Here is a 21,162-nt window from a genome sequence, read left to right as displayed (position 1 = left end):
ATGACAATTTAATCTGTGCCTTCTCACAGAACTTGCCTCATGAATGGATTTGGTAAGGCTTAATCTGTCTGTTTAGAGTTGTGCTGAGGTCAGCTCACTTATATGGTTCTCCTTATGTTTTGTAACTTCAAAACATTAAATTAATTCAAAGGGTGACATGGGAGCCCGCAATGTGAGTCAAACTTTGGGCTGGCTTTAAGTGAGGTGGATATGTATCACATAGTAGCGTGATGACATATGGAGTTCACCAATATCTACATATAACCCATAATAGATTATTTGCATATTTATAATTTTCTTTTAGAGCAGAGCTCTTCCATTTGAAAAATTATCATACTAATCTCAACAAGAAATTTGATTTTGATTTAGCTTCAGTTTGTGGCACTATTATTTTTCATCTCTGTATTCAGTAAAATGTTTGTGGTAATGGCATTGCTAAAATATGTAAACATTTCCCTAATTGATTCCATTTGTGATGGTTTGCACTGTTGGATATGTTTAGAAAACTCACTAGATGTAATAATCAAGACAGCGAAGTCAGCTTGCCATTTGCACCTTTATTGCAGAGGGGCTTTGGGGTCCTGATATTTACTAGAGGTTTATGTTGACTTTTGGGAACAAATGATGTCAGTTTTCAAGATTGGAAGTTATAGATTTTGATCTTGGCAACCCCAGTTTTAACGGGCTATTTTAAACATTTCCTAGATCAAAATATCAGCCTGGAATGCCTCCCCTCCCACCCGCGAGACTCAACAGTACCAGTCTCCAAGTTGGTACCTGGCGTTATGGAATCACTAGTTTTGAATTTGTGTCCTCTGCATCCAGGAAATCAATACAACATGAGCCTCCATTCCGAAGGTCCGCAGCATTCTGAAGTGAGGTTCATCCAATGACTCCAGTATGTTTCTGATCAAGTTGCAGAAAGATTGTAAAAGCACTGGAAAGGATACAGAGGGTAGTTATAATGCTGCAGAAAGGTTGGCAAGGCTGAGTTGGTCACATTAGTTAGTAGAAGCTGGGAGAGATTTAATTAATGTATAAAGATATAAGAGAGAGCTAGATGGAGTGTCTAACAAGGGTTATTTCTAAGAGCTCTGTAGTCTATATCTAGCAGGCACTGTTGAGGTTTTGAATAGATGTGTCAGAAGGCTGTTAAGGAAAAAAAACTATTCATGCAGTGCTGGGTGCTTTGTGCAAAAACATGGTAAAAACAAAAATCTTTCTATCACACCAGCTAACACTTGGATCAGTGCTTGATGTGTGAGAACCGACAATACTTCATAACAGGGTTTCAGATCATTCCTACTCCCTCCCCCCCCCCCCCCCCCTTCAGGCAATGAGTTCCAGCTCCCTACAGTGCTGGATGAAATTATATTTCTTCATCTCCTCTTTAACTTGCCTGTAAGTGGTAACCAAACCAAAAACCTCTAACCACATGCTAGCGAGTTCCTTTCAACCTAACATCACTCTGAAGCAGTCAGTGATGTTCAAGAATCATTCGTGTTAAAGCTGTTGCCACCAATAAACCTGTAAATATACAGGAGTGAGTGTGGGTAACTTTTGGCATAAAGTCCCCAGTAATCAGAACAAAATCTTAGATGCCTCTGAGAACATATACTGATCATTGTTGATCATTTTATTATGGATTGCTCTGAGGAGACGCAGTAATATTGCCTGGAGATTTGTTGAATTTCCAATTAAATTAAAAGCAAATTATGAGACCCTTTTGAGAAACTCGTGGCTGTATCCATAGCTTAGTGATACAATCTGGTAATATTTGATTATTTCATTCACATTTCCTTATGCTATTCAGTCCAATGAATCTCGGCTGGCTGTTACTTATTTTATTCAGACCAACTTGGATCAAGAGCAATCTTTCATTTTGGATTTCACAATTGTTTCTGGAAGTGTTGTCAGTCTTGATGAGTTTAGCTGTGAAATGTGTTTTATATACATTACTGAGATAACAGAATACTGTATCTGAGATATATATTTTTTAAAAAGCTGGAAAATGTTTATGGAGAGAGCATTGGAGTTAATATTGAAGTCAATGGACTTTCAACACAACTGGTCTGTGGAAAGGGAATTGGTCCTTTTAGGTCCTTTCAAAGGAATGCAGGTTCTCTACGGTCTTGTGTTTGAAAATTGGCATCAACATTTGGATGTTACCTTTATGAGAATATAATGCTTTATATCCAAATTTGAAGTAAGCAAGTTGAATGGTAAGAAAGAAATCATGGACAAAGATATTGAGCTAAATCTTCTGCCAGACCTCACTGCGTTTCTCCATGGCTGCCCCATTGAACTGAAGGTGCAACTTCTGATCTGATACTTGTATTGCTGGCTTTCCTGTATTGCATCAACAAATTTCTCATTGGCCCTTAGAGTGCAGCATGAACCCCTGCACATTCTGGAATGTCTGAGTGTGTGTAAATCCTGACAACAATAGACTGGTTCCTTCCAAATGAATGGGAGAAATAGGCTGCCAAGTGAATTTTTGGGGCTTTTTTATTTGTTATACTCGGTGAATTTCCGTGTGTAATTTTAGTATGTTTTAAATAATTTTAAATTGTTAATATCTGTAATATTTCCTGGTTGGTTTTGAATATGAATGAATGCCAAAGGCATTTATAAATGTTCAATTTCATTGACAGTAAAGCCTCATTGTCTCGCACAGTTGACTAATATAGTAGTATCCCAAATTCTATTTTTGCAGCTCTGTTCATAGTTGATACTCAATTTCTTCACTCATTTCATCAATACAATGAACTACAGAGTTATTACTCAGGAATTGGTTTTAAAATACTGGTATCCATTTTGAGAACAGTGGTGAGCTGATATAACAGGCATTATTAATCTTTCACCAATTGTATGAGATTTTTCAGGCTTTGCTGTCAATCATGTAAGGTCACATAATCCCCGAAGATAGTTTCTGACTGCACGTGCAACAGCGAGGTGGCTTTGAACACCTCAAGAGGAGTCCTCGGGGTTGGGTGTCCACTGATTGGTTCTATTTCACAGTTTGGTTTTGTGCAGCATTGTATCATTGTACCCATTGTACCCATTTTCCGCAGATCGGTAGAGAAAGTTGAGAGGATGTACTTGACTTAACAATTGTTAAATTGTATGAACTCCTACCATGCAGTGAGTCAAGGGGAGCTACTGGGCACCCTGGTTGCTAATTTATGCATCCCAAGTAATGTCAGTTTGGTCGGTAAGGTCTGATGAGATTTCAGCAGCGTTGTTACGATGAATGCTTACCACCTACAGAGTTGTGGTCCTTCCTATGTTCCAGTGCCTCATTGTTTTTTTTTGGAAGTTCCTGCTCTACTAAGAGTTGGTCAAGTCTCATCCCTCAAGTTAGGGTGCCACTTAATGCCCCCCGAAGACTTCTATTTCCCCAAATGCCCCCTTGGGACACATGACCATCCCTGTTGGGAAGCACTGCACCAACCCAATATCTACGATGATAGGACTGTCCCATAATGAAATATTGAGTGAGGTTCAAGAATCAGGGAGCACAGATTTAAACTTATGGGCACAAGGTGTAAGAAGTACATGAGGAAAATATTTTACAATAAAGCCTGTATAGGGGATGTACACCATTGCATAGACTTGGAAGTGGTGCTACAGCAGGACCACCAGCGAGTAGAGTCCTAGGCCGTACGCTTCCGTAGGGACTTGACCTCCCACTGAAAGACTAAGTGAGAGAGAAGCATTGCGGACTCCCAGCAATCTCTGGACAGGAAAAGTTCTGCCCTATTCTTTCTCCTTGCCACAATGATCCTGTTTCATCCCTGTTAATAATATTTACTTACTGCACTTTTGCTTTCAGTGTTGTTTTTAATTGTTTATTTTGTTTTCATGGCCCAATGCAGGTGACCTGAAGATTGAAATTGGAGATGTCCTTTACTGGCTGCACCTTCAAAACAGCAATACCTTCAGCAGCACTACTGCCCATGAATTGATTCTCACATTGACCCAAAATGGCAGCACAACAGTTCCAGCAATGACCGAGTTTAAAGGACAACTGGAGCTGGGCCAAGAATTAAGATTGGGCCAGGCTTGCTGGCAAACTGATAATAGAACAATATGTTTCCAGCTTTTACAGGTGACCAAAACAAATCAGACAAAGGTCACTGGCAAAGTATCTCACAATCTGGAAGAACTGATAACTACAGGTATGTGGTTTTTATGGCAGCTGTCAGCCAATTGCCTTTATGTATGTTACATGCACCACTATCCTCTCCTACTAGATTCCTTGTTCTCCAGCCCTTTACCTCTTCCACTTATCACCTTCCAATTTCTCCCATCATCCTCCCTACCCACCTTGCCCCCCCCCACCTTCTCGCATGGTCCCACCTATCATCAGCCAGCTTGTACTCCTTCCCCTCCCCACCACCTTATTCTGGCTTCTGTTCCTTTCCTTTCCCGTCCTGATGCGTCGTCTTGACTCACAGTGCCAACTGTTTTATTCCCCTTCGTAGATGCTGCTTCACTTGCTGAGCTCCTCCAGCATTTTTGTGTGTTGCTCAAGATTTCCAGAATCTTCAGAATTTCACCTCGTCCACACTAGACCGGATAAATCCATAACCGAAGCTTTTTTTCTTCGTTTTGACCCTCCGTCCGTACTGAAACGGTGTTTTCCTCCCCCGGAAACAGAGCTTTTCTAAAATGCTCTCCAGAGTGTGTAGATCTGAAAATGCCGGCTGGGCGGTGTAGTGTGGACAGGGTAACCGGAGCTTTTTAAAAACGCTGTGATGACGTGCCGGAACAGATGGTGGCGGCATCGCGGCATTTCATTGTTTTCTTGAACTAAGAGGAGGAAACGGAAATAGTATACCGTTTCTTCTTTGCTTGTTTTCTGTAGCTGTGTCCTGCACACGTGCCCAGTAGAAGGAGATTCGTCCAATTACCCGTTTTAATGTAGATTGAGGTATTTTCAGAAATGCCTGGTGTGGACGCCTTTCATTTTCTTGCGACATCAGCGTTTTCAAAATTCACTGGCTCAGTGTGGATGTAGCTTAAGTATAACTCTGTTTTAAATATCTTTAAGCCTATTACAGTATATGAAATACAAAACAATCCTATTTTATTTATTAACCTTCGCCTCTTATGCTAAAAACATGTGCAGGATCAAGCTCTTAAAATCATCTTTGGCCCATTGTACATTGTCACTTTTATGTGGTTTTCCAGTTGCAAAGAATTTGAAAACCAAAGTCTTCCTAAGAAATGCAATTACTCTGTAGCTATTGCTTCCAGATGTGATTACCTCTGGAAGTCTGGTCAGCAGATCAAATGTCACACAAATATGCTGTCAGTCAAATGCTCTGCAGAAAACACTACCAACTCCAGTGCTGCTCTGTCCATATATGCTTTGAGATGTGTGCAGTAGTTTACCCTCTTCCCAGGCACAAAATAAAATAAAATGAAAATATTGGCCTTTCCGTACATGTTTTTGTAATATTGCAAATTAATCTGCAGAGGCATGTTCTAAGGTCACACAATTCTTTCTGGGGATTGATCGGGACCTCACCTCACTTATGCTGACTCCCCTTAACTTGCAGCTTCCCTGAAACTACTTTGTTAGTCTGTCAACCTTACAAGATGAAGGGTGACACAGATAGTAGAGCTGCTACCTCGCTATTCCAGTGGCCCTGTTCTGACTCTGACCTTCAACTCTGTATAAAAGTTTTATATTCTGCTTGTGGCATCCATCGGGTGCTCCAGTTACATCCCCGATACCAAACACATGCAGCCTGGTGCTTTGTTTGGCCACTTTAAGTTGTCCCTAATGTGTAGACATAGTAGGACCAAGTTAGGTAACCTTGGTTCCTTAATGTTGTTACAGTCATGGGTGGTAATGGGGATAAGCTCCCACTACCTATTAAATGCTCCCGATGACGTGCGTCTCAAATAGCCTCAGACAACCAAGTCCATCTCCTGGCCTTTGCGTGTGGCTCAGCTACTAAGCCCGGTGGAACCATTTCTACTGACAGGAGGAGCGGCAAAGGCTTGTAACTGGTGCCCAAAAACCGGTCACTTCAGGCAGCTGGGGCTTGTCAGTCATGGTTGGCAGCCCATCTAGGAGAAGGGAAGCTCTGATATCAAACCTCCGCTGTATTGAGGCTAAACCCACTCATCGGGGGAGGCTTCAGGAATAAACCCCAAGGAAAAGTCTGGTGCTGGAATTCCTTAAGGCAGTCCTACATTGAGTTCAACACTGACTGGAAACTCCTGGATCACTGCTGGTGCTAAGTTGTGCCGGCCACTCCTTTAGATTCATCAGCTGTGCGGGGCAACAGCTTGCTCTCCATATCGTACTGACCTGGCTTGCATATCACATAGACAGCTAGGATGCAACATCAGTGGTTGACCTTGACCTCAGTGTGTAGATAAGTGATGGAATCTGAGGGGAGTTAACAAGAATATGTGGAGAATAAAAACTGGGATTAATGATGGATTCACGTAAATGGGTTGTAGACAGTTGTCACGGATTCATTGGGCTGAGGGCCTGTTTCTGTGCTGTACAATGCAACGACTTCATGAGGCTATGCAGTAACATTTTCCTTTGCTAGTTTAACAGTGTAATTCTGTAAACTTGTATTGATTTGATGTTGTTAATCCAATGATTTTTTTGTTTGTTAACCATGTTGCAATCTGTCATGAAGCTGGATGCTAATGTGCTGAGAACAGTGCCAGCCCGTGCCTTCCTGTAATCACACTTGGTCTTTGTGGCTCTGCAGTATTGAATGGCCTTAAAGCTCCAGGGCCACAGTGACATCTGGCAAAGTGAAATGGACTGTGGGAGGCAAACCACAATCCCCTACCCACAGAATTATCTGGTGTCTCATTGCTGTCAGAAGCCTTTTATAACTGCCAAAGTCCACTAACAGCATAAAAATGTCATTCAAATGGATTTAAATAATTAAAATAAATTGTAAGTTTAATTGAAAATATCTTAAACTGCTAGAAATTGAGTGAAAGAAAAAATAACAAGGTATCCACATGCTCTCACATTTATAATCAACTTTAGTATTTGAACAACCGTGGTTGTGTTATTGTTTGGTGTAGAAATGAGTGGCCAGATGTTAACTGTTTCTGACCCCACAGCTCGGTGCCTTTGTGCTCAGCTGGTGCAGTTTTGAGAACGATGTCACTGCTGTCCAAAAGAAAACTTCTGCTGAGAACAAAGCTGTTTCATCCCCGTCTACTGTTTGTTATCATTGGATATAAGAGTGCAGAATCTCAAGTTCAAGATAGACAAGGTCTCCCCAGGTTTTAATATAGCAACATTAGCGTAGGATTGCATGTTTTATTTACTCATGTAATGGGATCAACTTATGAACTTTCAAAAGTAAATATGTCTTTTTTATATTGTTATTTGGCCCCAGAATTGTCTTGTATCAATGACCCTGAAATTCCCCTCTGTCCCCAGGTTTTAATATAGCAAAATTAGCGTAGGATTGTGTTTTATTTATTCATGCAGTAGGATCAACTTTTGAACTTTCATAAGTGAAAATGTCACTTAAGTGTTGGGCTTTATAACTGTGAACTATCAGTTGAGTGTTTATGTTACTTTGCTAATTCTTTTTAATTTCCTTTTCCTTTCTCCCCCTCCACTCTGAGAACTGAAAACTGTGCAGATTATCAGCCAGTAGTCTTCTGTCTCTTGCCAAACTGAGCTGGAGTTCCCTCCTGAGCTGCTGATGACACATCCCCCTTTAACAATTTGTTAAACATACCAGGAAGCCCTTGTTCTAATCCCATGCTGGGAAATGTCAACCGATTTTATCTGGAGTAGAAGTAGCCAGCAATTGGGCTCAGTTTCTGAAGGCTCTAATAAGTTTTGGTTCTGATTCTCCACAGTGACGTTAGAAAAAGAACGTTCACATGTTAATGTCATATAAAATTGGGTCTAACATTTTTATTTTGTCAATTAAATTTCCATGCATTCTGATTTAGCAGATTACATGAAAAAAGTGATTATGCCTGAACAGAAGTCACTGTTGATGGCCGCCTGGTTAATTCTAAGTATTAATGATTAGGTTTACCTTCTGATGGCGAGCTTTCTCTCAGTTACGACCACGTGAATAACAACCGCGCAGTCAAAGTGGAAATAGAAAGTGGCAGTAAGCACATTCAAGCTTCAGTGGAGATGGAAAGAACATTCCGTGGTGCTCCCATTTACCAGCTCACAGCCAGTCTTCTGCACAGTGTGGAGGAATTGGAAAAACTTGGTCTTCCGCTCTCATGCACTGGCAGCTACCACTATCAGGTGAGCACAAATATTACCTCCTGTACACTTCTAAGCCTGGTTCTTCAGTTTGTGTTCAGTTATTATAAAGGCAAAACTGTGTTTTCCTATCTAATTTCCTCTATCAACTTTTAAGGTTCAAGACTAAAATGCTTCATTCCATTGCTTACTTCCAACAGGTCTCACATTCACTTTATTAACGTCATTATTCTCTCTGTTCCATTGGCTTGTTTGAAAGTACTGTGTTCCATGATGTTTTTTTAGCTGTCTTCCCATGAGCATCCTCAGGTCCACAAGCACAATCCTACTTGACTTGCAGTCTTGCTACCTCCACAGATGAAACATGCTTTATTCTGGTTCCACTTACTTACACCAACCTCAGCCTTTACCAACCTCTCCTCAACCAGCACCAACATTAAGACTGAATTGTTCCCTGCCCCATCTCTGCTCTAGAATGCATATGGGATGGCTTAATAGTTCAGATTGTAGTCGAGGCACGAGGGAAAAGAAGATTCTGGATTGGGCATTGTGTAATAAACCAGATTTGATTAAGGATCTTAAGGTTAAGGAATCCTTAGGAGGCAGTGATCATAATATGATAGAATTCATCCTACATTTTGAGAGGAAGAAGCTAAAAGTGGTATCACAGTGAAGAGTTCCTTTTCTGGTTGGCTGCTGGTGACTAGTGGTTTTCCACAGGATTTGATGCTGAGTAACTACTTTTCACATTAAATGTAATAAATTGATGGGTTTGTGGCCGGGTTTGCAGATAATACAGAGATAAGTGAAGGGACAGGAAGCACTGACAAACCAGGGAGTCTGGAGAAGGACTCGGACAGATTAGGAGAACGGGCAAAGAAGTGGAGGGTTTTACAGTGTAGGGCAGTGTACGGTCATGCACTTTAGTTGTAGGAATAAAGACATAAATTATTTTCTAATGGGTCAGGAATTTAGAAATCAGAGGTGCAAAGGGATTGGGATTCCAAATACAGGATTCTTTAAAAGTTAACTTGCTGGTTGAGTTAGTATTAAGGAAGACAAGTTCAATGTTGGAAAGAAGGAATGAGCTGCCACTGGAGAATCAGTTTTAAAAGAGCCGAATGAGTAATTCTGTTCCGGTCTTGTAGTCTCTCACAGATCTTCTTTTATGTTCCTCCCACGCTCCCCACTTTCTGTGCAATTATTAACTTGACCATGGACTTGGAAGGCTCTCTCTACAAATGCTGTCTGGCCTGCTGAGTAATTGCAACATTTCTGTTTTATTTGGCATTTCTATTGTATGCTGTATTTTGCTTAGGGATCTGCAGTTGTTCACTTTGTGAGCGTGCTTCTGCAATGTGCATTTGTCTATGCAGTTCGTTCCACCTTACCAGCTCTCTCTTTTTTTAAAACCTCTCCAACTCTTTCCACTATAACCATGCTTTTGGTATTCCATCCACTCATCAACCTGTCTGTTGACAGGCATATTATACCGGTTATGATATGTAGCAGGTGGACACACTATTAATAAATATACCTATTAATATGCCTTTAGAATATAAAGCTGTATTATAATATTGCCCATATAATAGGTGGATATGCATCACAAGAATGATTCCAGGAATGAAAGGGTTACTGTATGAGGAGCGTCTGGCAGCTCTTGGGCTGTATTCTCTGGAGTTCAGGAGAATGAGGGGGGAATCTCATAGAAACATTCCAAATGGTAAAAGGCCTGATCAGATTAGATATGGCAAAGTTATTTCCCATGGTAGGGGAGTCTAGGACAAGAGGGCACGACTTCAGGATTGAGGGACATCCATTTAGAACAGAGATGCGGAGAATTTACTTTAGTCAGAGAGTGGTAAATCTGTGGAATTTGTTGCCACGAGCGGCTGTGCAGGCCAAGTCACAGGATGCATTTAAGGCAGAGATAGATAGATAGATAGATAGGTTCTTGATTAGCCAGGGCATCAAAGGGTATGGGCTGAAGGCAGGGGAGTAGGAATGACCGGAAGAATTGGATCAGTCCATGATTGAATGGCAGAACAGACTTGATGGGCCGAATGGCCAAATTCTGCTCCTATACCTTATGGTCCTATATTCTATTGGGCGGGTAATAAATAGGTCGGTTACTGGGCAGGAAGTCCTGTTCTGTGCTGTATCACTAATTAATTAATTAAAAGCTGCCTGACCTTCTGAGCTCCTCCAGCATTTTGCGTATGTTGCTTTGGATTTCCAGAATCTGCAGATTTTCGTGTGTTAGTTACTCAATTAAATTAAATGTAGAGCAACACACACCAAATGCTGGAGGAACTCAGCAGATCAGACAGCATTTAGCAAAAAGAGTAAACAGTCGACGTTTCCGGCCAAGACCCTTCATCGGTACTTTGTAATGTATAACATATAAGCAATATTATAATGGTTGTTTATACATATAATTTATAAAGGCAATATTATAGTACATCTGTATTATATTTCAAAAATGCCTGCATAGTTAGATGACAATCATAACTATTCATAATATAGAAACATTTTTTTGCCTTAACTATTTGTTCCATTTGTCTTGTAATATAAGTGTTTATATTTGGTCCTTCATGAACATATTTTTCAGCACTTAAGTTACAGAGAAAGGTTGAACAAGTTAGGTCTCTATTCATTGGAGCGTAGAAGGTTGAGGGGGGATTTGATCGAGGTATTTAAAATTTTGAGAGGGATAGATAGAGTTGACGTGAATAGGCTGTTTCCATTGAGAGTAGGGGAGATTCAAACGAGAGGACATGATTTGAGAGTTAGGGGGCAAAAGTTTAAGGGAAACACGAGGGGGTATTTCTTTACTCAGAGAGTGATAGCTGTGTGGAATGAGCTTCCTGTAGAAGTAGTAGAGGCCAGTTCAGTTGTGTCATTTGGTAAAATTGGATAGGTATATGGACAGGAAAGGAGTGGAGGGTTATGGGCTGAGTGCGGGTAGGTGGGACTAGGTGAGATTAAGAGTTCAGCATAGACTAGGAGGGCCGGAATGGCCTGTTTCCCTGCTGTGATTGTTATATGGTTATATGGTTTTAGTGGAGAAAATCAAAATAAATCTCTTGAAACTAAGTCCATAGCTAAACCATGTTGAGAACAAAAATTTTGTCTTAATGTTGATTCTTAACTCAGTAATTATAGTGCTAAATTGAACAAATATGCTATTAGGGAATGCTGCTGTCCAGATTAGAAGATGTTTAAATAAAAGATTATTTAAAGTGTAATGTGCCAGTAATCGTACAAGTACACTGAAATTTGCATCTCCTTAAAGGGACCTTATAGATATGAATCTCAAAGTTCAAAAATTCAAATTTATTATCAAAGTACATAGATAGCACCATTTACAACCCTGAGATTCATTTTCTTGTGGGCATTCACAGCAAATACAAGAAACTCAGAGAATCAATGAAAAACCACACCCAACAGGACAGACAAACAACCAAAGTGCAAAAGACAATAAACTTTGCAGATACAAAAAGAAAAAAGAAGTGATAATAATATTAAGTAAATAAGCAATAAATATTGAGAACATGAGATGAAGAGTCCTTCATGGTGAATACATACAGTAGGTTGTGGGAACACTTCAGTGATAGGGTGAGTTCAGTTATCCCCTCTAGTTCAAGAGCCCAATGGTTGAGGGGTAATATCCGTCCCTTAACCTGGTGGTGTTAAGTCCTGAGCCTCCTGTACTTTCCTGAAGGCAGCAGTGAGAAAATGATGGTGGGGGTCCTTGATGGATGCTGCTTTCCATCTAGATGTGCCTTTACCTGGGCTGTATCCACCAAATTTTGTAGGCTTTTCCATTCATTGACATTGGTGTTTCCGTAGTAGGCCATGACACAACTAGTTAATATAATTTCCACCACTCATCTTTAGAAGTTTGTCAGAGTTTCAGATAACATGCTGAATCTTCACAAACTTCTAAGGAAGTTGAGGTGTTGCCATGCTTTCTTTGTAATGGTATAAAGTGCTGGGCCCAGGACAGATCCTCTGAAAACACCAAGGAATTTAAAGTTGCTGACACTCTCTACCTCTGATACCCCAATGAGTACTGGCTCATGGATCTTTGGTTTCCTCCTCCTGAGGTCAATAATCAGCTCCTTGCTCTTGCTAACACTGAGTGAGAGGTTGCTGTGATGGCACAACTCAGCCAGATGTTCAAACTCCCTCCTATATGCTGATTTGACACCATCTTTGATTCGGCCAATCTCATCAGCAAACTTAAAAGTGGCATTGAGGCTGTGCTTAGCCACACAGTCATAAGTTTAAAGTGGTTAGACAGGGGACTAAGCCCACAACTTTGTGGTACACTTGTGCTGATGGTGATTGCGGAGGAGACGTTGTTGCCGATCCAAGCTAACTAGAGTCTGCAAGTGAGGAAATTTGAGGATCCAATTTCACAAAGAGATACTGAAATCTAGGTTTAAGCATACTGATTAATTTTGAGGGGATGATAGTATTGAATGTCAAGCTGTAGTCAATGAAGAGCAGTCTGATGAATTCATCTTCACTGTCCAGATGTTGAGTGAAGAGCCAATGAGATGGCATCTGTTGTACTGATAGGCAAATTGGAGTGGGCCCAAGTCACTTCTCAGACAGAAATTGATATATTTCATTGCCATCTCTCAAAGCACTTCATCACATTGGATGTAAGTGCTACTGGATGATGGTCATTGAGGCACGTTACCACATTCCTCTTAGGCACTGGTATAATTGAAGTCTGCTCAAAGCAAGTGAGTATCTCAGACTGCCAAAGCAAGAGTGAACACTCCAGCCAGTTGATCAGCGCAGGTCTTTAGTACTTAGCCAGGTACCCCACCTGAGTCAGATGTTTTCCGTGGGATCACCCTCCTGACGGATGCTCTCGCATCTGCCTCAGAGACTGATATCACTAGGTGAAGGTGCTTCCATGTTTTGGTGGTCAGAGTGAGCATAAGAAACAGTGAGCCCATCTGGAAGCAGCCAGGATTATGGAGGAGAACTCTCTTAGTCAGTAGAACTGTCAGCACTTAATCATTCCATGTTCCAGGTCAGAGGAACAAGAGTTCAACAAGACCACGGCATCGGAGCTCCACAAAGAGTTTATCATGGAACCCAGACCACCACCTTTTGCCTTCTTCCTATCAGCAGTCCAGTCCATCGCTTGTATCACGAAGCTGTTGGGTCTGATCACTGAATCCGTGTGTCTTGAGTCACCCATGTCTCCATGAGACACAGAAGACAACATTCTCTCATTTCCCTCCAATACAGAAATCTTGCCCTTAGGTCCTCAGTTTTCCAGATAACAAGATTTGCTGTCAAGATACTTGGTGGAGGAAGTTTCATACCCTGACATTTTAGCCTGGCTTGAAATTTTGCGCTCCTCCATCTCTTTCAGCTATGATGATGTACTTTGGTCCATCAGAAGTACCATACCTGCATTCTTGAGAGTTAAGTCCGCTGAGTCCTTCAGAAGATCACGAAATTGCTAGTTCATTAAGATGGTTCAAAAGAATGTTACTTAAAGGGAAATTGTAGGCTGCAAGTTGGAGTGAGAGTAGTTCGGAAGAAGTATATTTCGAAGTTTTGTAACCTGCCTGCAAAGCGCCGCTGTTTTTCACCAGTGCAATCTTGCTCAATCTCTTCACTACATCCATGTAGAGGATGTTAGCGCATTAATTAGGGAACTTTCAGCTTCTACAAAGCAACTAATGATCCAGCGGTTAAAAGTGTGAAACTGTTTTGCAGTATTGTTAATCCTGGTTTATGATTTATTCCTTGTTAGTATTTTAATATATTGGAGGCATTCAAACAATAATTAATTGCTTGCAATATGCCTAGATCCCTCTGCAATAATAATTTGAGAAGTGATTACATCAGTTGCAAAACATTGGAGTTCATAGTGAGGTTTAGTTTATAGGGAACCTTGTATATTCTGAGTTTCTAATCCATATATGTTATAATAACCTTGATTTTTTATTTTAGCCTTGTATATCTTTGGTTTCCACAGTTCAATTTTGTGTTGGACTTGAAAGAAAGAGCTTTAGCTTCTTCATGCCTCAACTTAAGTGTTAATCTTGTCTCCTAAACAGAATCTGAGAAACGGATACATTGCCAATGTAAATATGAGATTGGAGGAGCAGCATCTCAGAGCAGAAATAGAGCAGAGGAGCACCATGAAAACAGTGGAGGTCTTTTTATCATTTAACCATGATGTAACAGCGCTGTCCGATCAAATACCAGCGACAATTCAGGTAGGGTTATGAATATTATGTGGAACACACTGGACTACTACATGTCTTGTATCTTTTTTGTCAAGCATTGACAAAAATTTTTTGTGAGCCATTGATTGTGTGGATAGCCTGAGGCTTTTTCCTAGGGCTGAAATGGCTAACATGAGTTATAAGGTGCTTGGAGGGATGCTTGTAGGTACAAGGGGGATGTTAGAGGTAAGTTTTTCACACAGAGAGTGGTCAGTGCACTGCCAGCAAAGGTGGTAGAGACAGATACGATAGGGACTTTTAGGAGACTCTTAGGTATATGGAGCTTAGAAAAATAGAGAGGTATGTGTTAAGGAAATTCTAGGCAGCTTCTAGAGTAAGTTACATAGTCGGCACAAAATTATGGGCCAAAGGGTCTGTAATGTGCTGTAGATTTTCTATGTTTCCAAGCACCTCATCACACATTCAGATCCATATGTGTCGTTATATGCTAAATGTTAATCAAAAAATTTTTGATTTCTGAAAGCAGTCTATTTTTCTCTTGTATCATTTTATGAATTATTGTTTTTGTTCATTTCATTTAAATTAAGCTGCCGATAGCATCAAAAACTAAAAGGAAATTATTGCCAAAACGGTGCACAAGTTGGGCAAAATCCAGGATCCCCAGCACCGCTGTTACTTTATGAGGCCTAGTTATTTCTATCTTTTAGAAATTAATGGAACATATTGATAAGCATTTTCAGTAGAAAGAATAGAATCATTTCTGTAGGAACATGTACATTCACTGATGTAGTGGGCATTACCTGATGTAGTGGAATCAGGTAGAATGCACTTCTGTCAGTGGAAATACAATGAATTTTAGTTATAATACATTCTGTTGAAGTTATGAAGTATAGATAGTGACATGCACTATTAGTGAATAGTGAAATTTCACCTTTAGTGAAATATCATTGTATATGCTACCATTGATATAAAATATTATAGCACAGGCTAAATCTAACCACTTTTATGCCGTGATTGATACCATTAATCAAGGGGTCTGTAGACCCCAGGCTGCAAACTCCTGGATTAAATGCATCATGAATGTGTGTTGTAAATCCATTGTCAGCTGCATCGACCTTGAGCAATCTAACTGCACTGAACTGTTCTACATAGTTTTTGACTTTGTCACTGCAGATCCTGTACTTTCCAAACAGTTGTCTGTAGGCAGTTGGGCTGGGAGAGATACCTGAAGAAGGCGATGCAGAAAAAAGGATAAGGAATTGGATTTTAATGGAAGAGAAATGATGGCATATTCTTTTCAAGTCCATCAGTATTGACTAACCTAATGAAGTACTGACAGGTAGATTTTTATTTATTTAAAGAAATAGAAATGCAGAAAATTTAATAAGTTCACAATCCATAGGGACTCTCTCAAGGTCAGGCATTTCAGTTGGAAAATCCATATTGCAGAGAAAGTACTTGGTAGAACAAATAGACTACCATATATTTTGTCATTAGGCTGCTTTCTCATTAATAAGCTATTCTTTCTTTCTCACTTTACTAAGCTATCTGTTTATAATACTTTTTTGTCTTTGTAGGTAAACTGCAGTGGAGAGGCTTCCCAGAAGCTGCTTCTGGGACACTGTTCTGGAAGTGTTGGCATAAAACCTTTTGAGGTACAGATTTCTCTTACAAAACGACGCCACCGATATTGCTCCGTCCTAGAAATAAGGCATAACAAGCAGGGTCTTAGTTTCAAAGGTTGCATGAATTTAGTGCCTAGGTGGAAGTTAAGAGCAAGACTTCTTCATACTTTCAAGTTATTGCGGTCTTTGGGCTTCCCAAGAGATACCCAAGTGCTGACCTTTTACAATAATGATGCACGTAAGCAAGTGGCCATGTTTGAGGTCATGGCTGATGGTCATAAGATTTTAACAGATGGTGCATTTTCAAATAAACCACATCTCGAGTGGCATTGGATGGGCTCCTACTTGAGACCAGGTAGTAAATCTGTGAATAACTCTATAGAAATTAGAGGCTTGATGAGACCAAGTGGATGTGATTTGACAGGATCACTAAGCACATTGTCCAAAAATATGTTCACTATGTTGAATGTTAGCACAAAATGCACCGATTCCTATGGTGCCAAAATCAAATGGGAACACAAGGTCAAGAGCGGGAGAACTAAAGGAGAAAGGAGATTTGCCTTTCAAGCGGAAGGAGAGGTTAAAGAGAATCTCTACACTGGTAGCTTGGAGCTGCAGGACAATGAGAACTATTTCAATACAAGTGGGAAGCTCCTTGCCTTCATGAATAAAGCTACATTAACTTGGACTATGCAGCAGAGAATGAGGCAATTGAAATCCTTTGAGATTCCTGCAAGTATACAGTCAGAGGGTGTGGCATATTTCAGAAGTAATTCCATTGGAATAGTTACAGATGTAATATTTGATGCAAAGCCTTTCACGCTGAAACTGAGAGCAATTTGGGGCAGAAGGAATCGGTTGGACCTGTTCCTCCAACATGCTGTTCCGACCTGGAGGAGCTTGGGAATACCTGACAGTAACAGGATAATTGCACAGGCGGCTACATTTGACAACAACATGGACGTCAGTCTGGAAGCCACAGCAGGTTCCTGCAGAGTCACTGCAAGTGGCCAGCTTACCAGGGGCACCTTTACAAAGTGGAAGTTGGAAATTGTCAACCTGTGTCCTTACTTAGAGGTAGAAGGAAACACGTGCCCAGATGAGTGCACTTGTTTCAACATTTTTGATTATTTTCATTTCTCTTCAGTTCTACCCTACGTTCAGAGCTGTGCTTGAGCAGTCCCCACATTAAAACTAACAGGCTAAAAGTGAAGCTGCTGTGTATGTATCCCACAATTAAAACTTATGCTTACCAATGATACATTACTATATGGTTTCATTTGGTCACAGAATGAAACAATTTTGCGCGCAGTGTTAAACATAAGTATTAAGTATTTTAATGTTCATTTCATCAGGACTTACCTGGAAGGGGTGACTGCCAGCATTGATTCAACTTTCTGCTTCCATTTAACCTGATCCTCCTCGATCTCTGCCAACTTAGATTTGAACAGCTGAAACTGCTAAATTCCTCTCAAGAATTTGGGTGAAAGTTTCCCATGGGGTACTGGTTTAGATTTTCCATCTGTAGAACTGCTCAAGTCTTTCGTAAAAGCACAGGCTGATCTAAATGCTGTCATGTGCAAATGTTTAGCACAAAGGGAGCTCCTATAGTCTGAGTCTGCATGGATTGATGAAGAGGAAATCATGTTTGATTGTTCTATTGAAGTTCTTTGAGGATGCGGCTAGTAGAATAGATCAGAGTAGACCAGTTGATGTTGCTCATTTAAGAGTTTTAAAAAGTTCCCATACAGGAGGTCGGTCAACAAGGTTGGACAAATGGAATTGACAGATACATAATTGCATGGATTGAGAACAGTTAGTCGTTGGAAAACGAGAAGTTGGAAACAACTAGTCTTTTTTAGTTTGGCAAGCTGTGAGTAGCAAGGTTTTGATGTTTGAGCTGCTGCTATTCACAATCTATATTTGGCTGAGGTGATCAAATTTCATATACCTGTTTGCTGATGATACAACACTAGTTTGAATTATCAGTAGGGAGGACAGCCTAAAGAAGTTTCAGGTGAGTAGAGACAGTTTGAGGGAGTGAGAGCATTGCAGCTGATACATAATGCAGCAAATTGTGAGGCCAGTCACTTTGGTGCTGAGAACAGAAATACAGATTTTGTAACAGGTTGCAAGATGTTAATGCTAAAATGGACCTAAGTGTCCTAATATACAAATCAGTAAAAATTAACTGCACCAAGAAATTAGGGAGGAAAATGGTATGTTAACAATAATTAGGTGTTCATAAGAAGTCTTCCTGAAATCATGTAGGTCCTTGGTAAGACCAGACCTGGAGAACTTTGTACATTCTTTATCTCCTTACCTCTTTGTCATTGAGTGAGTGTAACGAAGATTCAACAGTATGTTTCATGGGGTGGTAAGAAGAAAGAGTATGGAAGTTAGGCTTGCATTCTCTAGAATTTGTAGAAGAATGAACAGTAATTCTTATAGCACAGAATAGAGGGCATTCAGGGAGAATGCTTCCCTTGGCTTAGGGGTCACAGTCTCAGAAAAAAGGGTTATACCATTTTGGACTGGGATAAGGATAAAGTTCTTCACTCAGGGTGATGAATTTTTGGAGTTATTTACTGTACACTAGCTGTAGGATTCTCAGTCACGAAGGTCATTCAAAACAAAGGCTGATGGATTTCTGGATCAGAGGATATGAGGAAGGTTTAGGAAAATGGAGCTGAGGTAGAAGAACACCCATAGTCTTCACGAGAAGTAGAACAGATTTGAAGGGTTAAAAGGGTCATTCCAAGAAATGCTGTAAGTATGGTATGCTTGATGAATGAACTGATGCATATGTTGGATAAGTAGATTTTTTCTTCCACTTTACATACTGGAATCACTTTCCAACATTAATGAGAAGCATGTATTAAACATTACCTGATGCAGATCACTAACAGCGTACCTCTCGCTTGCCATGTGTGCCATATGTGAGAAACAGCATTGTTCCTGTTGTTTCTCACATTTCTGAGCCATGGCAAAATAACAGTAACTATTTAATTCAGCAATGGACAACATAATTCAATGTTGTCATAAGTATTGGTCAAATGCATTAAGACACGTGTCAAAGTAGGTTCAACTGTTTCCTGTGGGTAAGTATGAGAATAATGTTTGCTTGTTAAAAAGTCTAAAATTGAACATAATTGATGTCTTCAAGAAGTTCATGATTTTTAAGTGCTGAATTTCTGACACTTTAATGAAGCTTTAAACCATTGCAGAAAATTAACTCAGACTTCAATTAATCAAGCATGTTTTTTTGTGTACCAATGAAAAGGTAATTTATTTATTTCATATTTTAGAATGCAATGCCAGCAAGATTTCTCCTGAATGGTACATTGAGGACAGACCATTTGGAAGCAGACTTCATTGGCCACCTCCAAATGGACAACAAGTTTGCCATAATGGAAATGCAAACAATCTGGACATCGAACCCCAGCATTGACATCGGTTTGAGACACTCTCTTCCTTCACTTGTCATCACGGGTGTCCCAATGGAAAACAGACTTCTGATTCGAACAAGCAGGGAGACAAAGCACGAAGCATCTCTTGAGTTTTTGTTTGGGGAGTGTAGCTTAAGAGCTGTTGGTGACTTCAAAGGTCCAGGGACGAGGAAGGAGGGAATAAAAACAAACTGGTCAGCCTCTTTTATGAACAGATGCCCCATACTTGAGGTACGGAAGAGAATTTATAACTTACTTCTGAATGAAAAAAAGCCTGCCCTTAAAATTAATTGATAGTTGGAACATCCATTTTGAAGTGTAGTATTAAATGCAAAACATGTACTTATTTATTTCTTTATTGACATACAGTACAGAATAGGCCTTTCCGGCCCTTCAAGCCATGGCACCCAGCAATCCCCCAATTTAATCCTAACCAAATTACGGGATAATTTACAACTGCTAACTAACCTACCAACCAGTATGTCTTTGGACTGTGGGAAGAGACTGGATCATCAGGGGGAAACCCACATAGTGGGTCATGGGGAGAATGTACAAACTCCTTACAGACAGTGGCGGGAATTGAACCTGTATTGTAAAGCTAACCACTGCACTACCAGTTTATTCCGGTTAACTTTTATTCATTTTCCACATTTTTAACTAGTTCTAGAAGTCACTTATTTGTGGCTAAGAAATTTGATAAAGCTATTTCAAAGTCATGAAGATTTTTGACAGACTAAATAAAGAGAGAAAGAATTTGGTTTACCAAACAGTTCATAACCCAAAGTTCATTGGTTTAAGGCAATTCACTCAGAATCAGAGATGATGTGGGTCTTAATATGTTTTTCACAAATGTGTTGTCTAATTCTGAGGGTGATTCTTCAATTAGGGACACTTTTGATTACTTGAAATTCTGAAAAATGAAATTTCCTGAATCTCTGTTTTGTTTATGTTATAACCTTTATTTTAGGCTCTGGAATGAGAACTGGATCTTGGCATTGATCAACCTTTAAGAAAACTTTTATATTTTAAGGCTTTTTGTAGAGTTTTCACGGATGAGTGTCATTACCATCACACCATCAAAATAACTGAATTTAATTTAAAATGAAATAACAAAGAAAGATTTCAAAGTCAATCCTGCAAATAAAAACCATGCCCTTTAATAAATGTGTTTTAACTTACGGTATTTTTAAGTATATTCAGAATATATTTTTGAGAAACATTTTTTTTAGCATGCCAATATTTTCCTTGGCTAAACAATGAAATATTTGTTTACTTGTTAGATTATTGGAATTTTAACCCTTTTTGACAGAATACTGATTTTGGCGTCAAAGCACTTGACTCCAGCAAATGATTTCAGACCAATATTTCAAAACAAAACTTTACTTCCCATCAAAATATGCACTATGATGGTATTGACAATACTTTTGACTTTGACAAACAATGGTTTTAGTTTAACATTAACTCTGACAAAATATCTGTCCAACTAGAAGAAGCAACACTTACAATTAAAAACACATTATTTATCAAAATTAGACAGACAGACAGACAGACAGACAGACATACCTTATTGATCCTGAGGGAAATTGGGTTTTGTTACAGTCGCACCAACCAAGAATAGTGTAGAA

The 21,162-nt window shown here is 39.8% G+C and overlaps 1 protein-coding gene across 1 annotated transcript in view; it reads left to right on the top strand.

The window, feature by feature from the left end:
* LOC140735572 (uncharacterized) overlaps positions 1 to 21,162 on the top strand; it is a 288,689-nt gene that overhangs the window by 181,939 nt on the left and 85,588 nt on the right. The window contains exons 39-43 of the mRNA XM_073060773.1: positions 3,879 to 4,181; positions 8,049 to 8,278; positions 14,332 to 14,493; positions 16,041 to 16,118; positions 19,397 to 19,768. Coding sequence (XP_072916874.1) covers positions 3,879 to 4,181; positions 8,049 to 8,278; positions 14,332 to 14,493; positions 16,041 to 16,118; positions 19,397 to 19,768 — 1,145 coding nt within the window. The remainder of the gene's footprint in view (positions 1 to 3,878; positions 4,182 to 8,048; positions 8,279 to 14,331; positions 14,494 to 16,040; positions 16,119 to 19,396; positions 19,769 to 21,162) is intronic.

This window comes from Hemitrygon akajei, chromosome 11 (genome assembly GCF_048418815.1).
Source record: "Hemitrygon akajei chromosome 11, sHemAka1.3, whole genome shotgun sequence".
Lineage (NCBI taxonomy): Eukaryota > Metazoa > Chordata > Chondrichthyes > Myliobatiformes > Dasyatidae > Hemitrygon > Hemitrygon akajei.
This window is presented reverse-complemented; position numbering and strand designations above follow the sequence as displayed.